The sequence below is a fragment of the Crocuta crocuta genome, unplaced genomic scaffold (genome assembly GCF_008692635.1).
Source record: "Crocuta crocuta isolate KB4526 unplaced genomic scaffold, BGI_CrCroc_1.0 scaffold31, whole genome shotgun sequence".
Taxonomy (NCBI): domain Eukaryota; kingdom Metazoa; phylum Chordata; class Mammalia; order Carnivora; family Hyaenidae; genus Crocuta; species Crocuta crocuta.
The window spans coordinates 369,104-377,064 of NW_027528362.1; the positions used below are offsets into that span (position 1 = coordinate 369,104).

A 7,961-nucleotide genomic window follows, 5' to 3' on the forward strand; every position below is an offset into this window, starting at 1 on the left:
CCTCCCCTGCTCACGCTGTCTCTCTCTCTCTCTCCTAGAAATAAATAAAACATTAAAAAATAAAAATAAATTAAAAAAAGAAATATTTTAGGTTAGACTTTTGTATTGCAATGAAATAGAAATTAACTGAATGAATGTAACCTGATTACTCACCTGGTCCTACTGCCATCTTTGACCCTCCTCCCCCATCCAGTACTTGCCAAATTTGTTTGCTTCTCCTCATCTCTGTATCTTTTCTTATCGCTGTACTTTATCTCTTTCATCTAGACTGCTGTAGTAGCCTCCTAACTGGGCACTCTGCTTATCCCTCTATAATCTATTGTTTAGACAGCAGCCAGACTGATCTCTTTTAAAGCTAAGTCCAATAAAGTCAACCCTTTGTTAAAAACTCTCAGATGAGGGCTCCTGGGTGGCTCAGTCACTTGAGCGTCTGACTTCGGCTCAGGTTATGATCTCAGAGTTCATGGGTTCAAGCCCTGCATTGGGCTCTGCTCTGACAGCTAAGAGCCTGGAGCCTGATTCAGAGTCTGTGTCTCCCTCTCTTTCTGCTCCTCCTCTACTTGCACGTGTCTGTTTCTCAAAAATAAATAAACCCTTAAAAAAAAAACACCCTCAGGTGACTTCATGTTTTCAATAGCATAAGATGAAAACTCCCCTGTAATGACCTAAGTGGCACTGTATGATCTGGGTTCTATCTGCCTCCTGACACCATGTCATACTACTGTCCACCAAGGTTATTACATTTTTCTTTTATTTTTTTAAAATTTATTTCTAGGAGAGAGAGAGAGCACGTGAGCAGGGGAGGGTCAGAGAGAGAGAGGGAGTCACAGACTGAAACAGGCTCCAGGCTCTGAGCTGGCAGTCAGCACAGAGCCCGACGCGGGGCTCGAACCCACGAACCGCGAGATCATGACCTAAGCGAAAGTCAGACGCTTAACCAACTAAGCCACACAGGCGCCCCCAAGGTTATTACATTTCAACATGTGTGCGATTCCTTTTTTAAAAAAATTTTTATAGTTTTTATTTATTTTTGAAACAGAGAGAGACAGAGCATGAGTGGGGGAGGGGCAGAGAGAGAGGGAAACACAGAACCTGAAACAGGCTCCAGGCTCTGAGCTGTCAGCACAGAGCCGGACATGGGGCTCAAACCCACAAACCGTGATATCATGACCTGAGCTGAAGTTTGACTGAGCCACCCAGGTGCCCCAGCATGCATGCTATTCCTAAAATGCTCGAAGATTGTTTCCATTTCAAAGCCTTTGTATTTGCTATTCCTCTGTGAGGCTCCTAAAGTGGCTGGCTCCTATTCATAAATGAGGCCTCATTCACTGTCCTCCAGCCCACCCCTGTCCCCATCCATCAGCAGTCTGATTGGCTCTGCCTCCAAAGTAGATTCCAGATTCTACCGCTTATTTCCATCTTGGCCATTACCACCTGAGCTATGAAACCTTCTAACTCTGCTACGACTCTTGCTCACGGAAACAGATACACTAATGATCATCGACTGTCTGGGTGCCCCCACAAACTCCCCAGTGCTCTTGAAGTTCAATGGAGTCGTGTCGCTAGTTGTGGCCAATGGAAGTGTAAATGACATGTGTCACTTCTGGATTCAAGCTCTCTTTTTCTTTTGATGCCTGGGTAACCACAGGATGTCAGGTACGTCAGGGGTTGCTTCGTGGGGAGTTTCATAGGAATTGTGTTGGAACTTGTGTGCTTTAACTGTATCCTAGAAATTTTTGTACGTTGTATTTTCATTTTTATTCAGTTCTAATGTTTTTTAATTCCCGTTGAGACTTCCCTTTTGACTCATGGGTTACTTAGAAGTGTGTTGTTTAAAAGTATTTGGAGATTTCCCTATTACCTTTCTGTTACTGATTTCTAGGTTATTTGTATCATAATCAGAGAACATATTTTATATGAGTTCTTTTGTTTTAGACTGCAGTTATCTTTAATTGGTGAAGGTTTGTTTTATGATGTAGGATACAGTTTATCTTGGTGAATATTCCATGTGCACTTCAAGAGAATGTTTATTTGTGGGGCACCTGGGTAGCTCAGTTCGTTGAACGTGCCACTTTGGCTCAGGTCATGATCTCACAGTTCCTGAGAAAGCATTGGGCTCTCTGCTGTCAGGACGGAGCCCACTTCGGAACCTCTGTGCTCCCCTCTTGCTGCATCACTCCTGCCTACGCTTTCTCTCTCTTTTCTTTAAAAAAGAATATATATTCGGTAGAGTGTTCTATACATGTCAGATGTGTTCAGTTGGTTGATGAACAGTTCTACTGATTTTCCTTGCTGATTTTCTGTCTACTCATTCTATGTATTACTGAGAGAGAAGAATTGATGTCTCCAACTAAAACTGTAAATTTGTCTCTTTCACCTTTCAGTTCTGTTAGTTTCAACTGCATGTGTATTGAAGATCTGTTGTTAGCTCCATATCCTTTAGAATTTTTATGTCTTCTCATTGAATTGATCCTTTTATCATTTGTAAGTCTGTCTTTATCCCTGGTCATTTTGTTTGCTTTGAATTCTATTTTGTCCCACATTAATCAGTCATCCAGCATTTTCTTTTTTCAATGTGTTTTCCCATAGCCGTGCTGAGACTTAGTACATTTTAAAAATTGTGGTAAAAAATGTATAGCAAAATCAACCATATTAACCGCTTTTTTAAAGCTATTTTTATTTTGAGAGAGACAGATAAATAGCATAAGTGGGGGAGGAGCAGAGAGGGAGGGGAGAGAGAGAGAATCCCAAACAGGCTCTGCCTGCCAGCACAGAGCCTAATGAGGGGCTCAAACACACGAGGCCGCATATGCAGACAGAGAGGAAGCCTTTTCAGGTTGCTCCTGGAGCTGGAGGTTAGAGAGAGAGAGAACATGAGCAGGGGAGGGGCAGAGAGAGAATCCTTTGTTGACAGCGCAGAGCCTGACACGGGGCTTGATTTCATAAACCATGAGATCATGACCTGAGCTGAAATCAAGAGTTGGATTCTTAACTGACTGAGCCACCCAGATGCCCCTAACCACTTAAAAAAAAAAAAAAAAGTTTATTTATTTATTTTGGAGGTGGGGAGGAGGCAGAGAGAAAGGGAGAAAGAGAATCCCAAGCAGACTCTAAGCTGTCAGTGCAGAGCCAAATGCGGAACTCTATCCCACAAACCATAAGTTCATGACCTGACCTGAAACCAAGAGCCTAATGCCCAACTGACTGAGTCACACAAGCACCCCATAGTAACCACTTGTAAGTGTACAGTTCAGTAGTGTTAAGTATATTTGCAATTACTGTGCAATAGAATTTGTCCATCATGTAAAACTGAAACAACAGCTCCCCATTCTGTCTCCCTCAAACCCCTGGGAACCACCATTCTACTTTGTTTCTTTAGGTTTGACTCCTTAAATACTCACCCCAGCTATCTTTCTTTTGTTTAGTATCTGCATGATAAATATTTTTTCCTTCCCTTTTCTTTTTTTTTTAAACTCTATCGAGTTATAATTGATAGAATTTACCCATTTAAAGTGTACAGTTAGGGGAGCCTGGGTGGCTCAGTTGGTTAAGCATCTGACTCTCGATTTAGGCTCAGGTCATGATCCCAGGGTCATGGAATTGAGCCTGGCTCCGCAAGGAGCCTGCTTAAGATATCTTCTCTCTTTCCCTCTGCCCTTCTCTCCTGCTCATGTGTGCTCTCTCTGAAAAATAAAAAAATAAATGTGTACAATTAAATATTTTTTAGTATATTCATGGATATATGCAACCATCACCACTACCTAATATTAGAATATTTTCATCACCTTCAAAAGAAACCCTATCCATGTTAATAGTCACTCCATATTCTTTATCCCCAACCCCTGGTACCACTAAGGTTTTTGCCTGTATGGATTTACCCATCCTGGTCATTTCACATAAATGGAAGCCTACAATTTGTGACCAGCATCTTTCACTTGGCATAATCTTCTTCAAAGTTCATTCATGTTGTAACATGTATCAGTACTTTATTCCTTTTGTATAGGCAAATAATATTTTATTGAATGGATTTAGCATAGTTTATCCACTCTCTTGTTGATAAGCACCTGAACTGGGGAGCCTGGGTGGCTCAGTCGGTTAGGTATCTCAGGTCATGATCTTGTGGTTCATGGGTTTGAGCCACACATCTGGCTCTGTGCTGACAGCTAGCTCAGAGCCTGGAGCCTGCTTCAGATTCTGTGTCTCCCTCTTTCTCTGACCCTCCCCTGCTCACGGCCTCTCTCTCACAGAAATAAAAAAAACATTAAAAAAATAAAATGGGATCTTCCTTATATATAAATAAAAGATAGTCATCTGAACTGTTTCTACTTTTGATTATATAATAGTTAGGAATGTCCATGTGACAAGACTTTGTGTGAACATGTTTTCAATCTTAACTATATATCTAGAAATGGAATTGCTGGGTCATATGGTTAAGTCTACACTTAACATTTTGATGTTTGTTTTCTAAAGTGGCTGTGCCATTTTACATTCCAAATAGCAGTATTTGAAAAATTTCCATTTCTCCATATCCTAACCAACTCTTGCTATTGTTCATTTTGGATATAGCCATTCTATAAAGTATGAAGTGGTACCTCATTGTGGTTTTGAATTGTGTTTCCCTAATGGGAGACTGGACTATCTTTTCATGTACTTATTGGCCATTTACATATATTCTTTTGAAAAATGCCCAGATTCTTTGCTCGATTGTCTATTCTTGAGTTGCAAAAAGATAGATACAATTCCCTTATCAAATCACTAATTTGCATTTTTTCTTCCAACTTGTGTATTGTCTTTTCATTTTCTTGATGGCATCCTTTGAAGCACAAAAAAAATCTAAATTTTTATGAAATCCACTTTATTCCTCTGTGCTTGTGTTTTTGGTGTTGTATCTAAGAAGTCTTAACCTAAGAACATGAAGATTTACTACTATTTTCTTCCAGGAGTTTTATAGTTCTGGATTTTATACTGCGGTCTATGATCCAACTTGAGCTAGTTTTTGTGAATGGTCTAAGTAGGGAAAGGGTCCAACTCCATTCTTCTGTACGTGGATATCCAGTTATCCTAGTATCATTTGTTGAAGTGACTACCTTTGCCCAATTGAATTGTCTTGGCAGCTTTGTTGAAATCAACTGACCACAATAGGAGGTTCCTCATACTGTGTAGACAGCTTATAACTGATTCATGTTATTTCTCTCATTATCCATTTTGACATTATCTGTCCTTTAATTATTGTGTTTATGATTCACATTTAATGCAATTGTTTCCATGCTTGGATTTAGATGTCAGGATATAATTTAGATATGAGATAGATATTAATATCTTTAAGTATATTAAATATTTAGGTATCTATATTTAGGTATCTAAATCCATAATTTAGATATAAAATCTGGGAAATAATAAAGTCCTTATGATTTGTTTTATTAGAATTTCACAAGAAAGCTTTATAAAGACATTGACTATTAGATTCACTTAATTTAGAAAGTTTGTTTTGAAGAGTTTACCCATCATATATAAAACATTTTATCATAATTTCATATAATCAAAAGACATAGAACTTTCCCAATTTTTACATTTTTTATTGAACTATAATTGACATATAACATTGTATTTGTTGCAGGCGTACAATGATTTGATATATATACATATTACAAAATCATTTTAAGTTTAGTGACTATCCATCACCAGTTACAATTTTTTTCTTGTGACGAGAACTTTTAACATCTGCTCTGGTACCAACTTTCATATACACAATACAGTATTATTGCTTTTTCAAATACAGTATTCTTGTTAACTGTACTCTCCATGTTGTACATTATATTTACAGGACTTATCTTGAAACTGGAGGTTTGAAACATTTGGCCACCTTTGACAACCACGAATTTTTCTCTGTATGAGTTTTTTCAATTCCACATATAAGATCAAATAGTATTTTTCTTTGCCTTCTTTCACTTAGCATCATGCTCACAAGGTCCATCTATGTTGCCGCCAACGGCAGCATTTCCTTTTTTATGGCTACATAATAGTCATGCAGGCGTGCCACATTTTCTTTATCCATTAATCCATCTGTTAATGGTGCTTAGGTTGTTTCCATGTCTTGGCTGTTGTAAGTAGTGGTGCAACGAACATGGGGGTGGACATAGAGCTATTTTAAAAAATCAATATTAATTCATCCCAACTGTCCAAAGATTCATCTATTTATTATAAATATTACATGAAGTTTTATTTATTTAATACCCATTTCTATACTTCTTGGTAAAGTAATAACTTTATGCTTGGCAATAAACGTAGAATAGCATTACTGTTTAACTCCGCCTAAAGCATCGCTGGTGTGCAGCTTGCGAGCTGGATTGTATTTGGGACTCCAGAGAAAATGGCTTTGAACAAACTTAACAACGCTCAAGTGAGTAACTTGAATCTTATCCGGTTCAAGTCCCTATCTCTCTTGTTGAGTCTCCTCCGATGAGGACATGATGCAAGATCCGTTCTAACAGGTCTCCCTCCCTCACCCCTCTGATGGTTGACCTTGGCTACACTCTCCAGACCCCCTTGCTGTCTCAGCGGCTGTGCCTCCCTGGTTGCTTTTCCACAGAATCTTCCAGAATTGCTCTCTTTTCTGGGCCGGCCAGTGGTGGGGAGGGCGTTCCCGGGCTTGCAGACCGGTCTCGCGGGTCACCGACGTGCATCCGCCCGGCTGTCCCTGAGAAGCTCCCGGCTCCATCTGCTCACCCTCCCCCACCGAGCCTGGGTCGCGGGCCGTTTCTCGCGCGCTCTTCAGTGGAGTCCGTACCCGTTCCCGGACGCTCGGCCCGAGGAGGCAGGCTCCGGGAGCCCCGCGGATGGCCGGGCCGGTCCGAGACCTCCGCTCCAGGCGCCCGGACTTCCGGGGACCAGGCTCGGCCTTCTCACTGCGGGCGCGGCGGCTTCACCTCGCTTCCCAACCAGCACAGCGGAAAACCTCCGCCACGCTAACCTCCGGCTCCAGGGAAGACCCGAAAACTCTTCCGCGGCCTGCGCATGCGGACTCGGCGGCCGCCACACAGCCGCCCGGGCCGCCTCCCTCCCGCCGGCCGCGGCCGTTTGGAGCTCCCTGACAGCTCCACGACCAGCGGACGCTGCCTCGTCCCGTGCCTCCACGTTGTCCTATCAGAGATGGGGCGGGGCGCCGGTCCCCGCAGCCTATCAGCGCGAACCACGATCCCGGCGAGCCCAGCAGGCGCGGGGCCAGGGGGCAGGCGATTGGGCGGCGGCGGCGCTCGGGGCGTAGCGTCGCCCGGGTCCCGCCCACCGCTGCCTTCCTCCGCTGGGCGCCAGCTGCCGCTTAGGCCTGAGCGAGAGGCGACGGCGAGCGGGCGCAGCTGCACCGGGAGCGCCGGCGGGGCTGCTGGGCCCCGCGCCGTCTCTCCTCCTCACTGCCAGCGCCCTCGGACATGGTGGCCCCCGGCTCCGTGACCAGCCGGCTGGGCTCGGTGTTCCCCTTGCTGTTGGTCCTGGTGGACCTGCAGTACGAAGGTGAGTCCTGTCCTGCTCTGGCCGGGGGAGCGGGCGCCCGGGCCTGGCCCCCTGGGGCTTCNACTTCGGGCGTGTCCTGGGACGCGGGGACTGGAGCAGCCGTCGGGCCCCGGCCTCGCTTGGGACCCTCGCCTGGCGCCTGGGGACACTCGGTCAGGGGTGCTGGGAGGAGGCGGTAAAGGTGGCCCAGGAGGAGGCTTCTTTCGTTTTGGAGTTCCGGGAGGAGGGTGAGTGTGTCTGGCGGCGTGGAGCGGGAAGGACAGTGTTGACTGTAAAAAGTTGAGGCACCATCGCGCTACTATGCTCTGCGGGGGATAGAAGTTGTTGTGTTGGTGCCTCGAGGAGCCGGTGCCGGAATTCAAGGTCCCGGAGGATAAGGCGCTAAGTTTGTGGTTTTACTATGGCCAGCATAGTGCCCTTCAGCTTAGGGCTGGCTTTCGTTTTTCCGAGTT

At 44.2% G+C, this 7,961-nt stretch overlaps 1 protein-coding gene across 1 annotated transcript in view; it reads left to right on the forward strand.

The window, feature by feature from the left end:
• The first annotated feature begins 7,284 nt into the window (after nt 1-7,284).
• DNAJC3 (DnaJ heat shock protein family (Hsp40) member C3) overlaps nt 7,285-7,961 on the forward strand; it is a 68,604-nt gene continuing 67,927 nt past the window's right edge. The window contains exon 1 of the mRNA XM_077753862.1: nt 7,285-7,509. Within this exon, the coding sequence (XP_077609988.1) occupies nt 7,428-7,509 (82 nt within the window). The 5' untranslated portion in view covers nt 7,285-7,427. The remainder of the gene's footprint in view (nt 7,510-7,961) is intronic.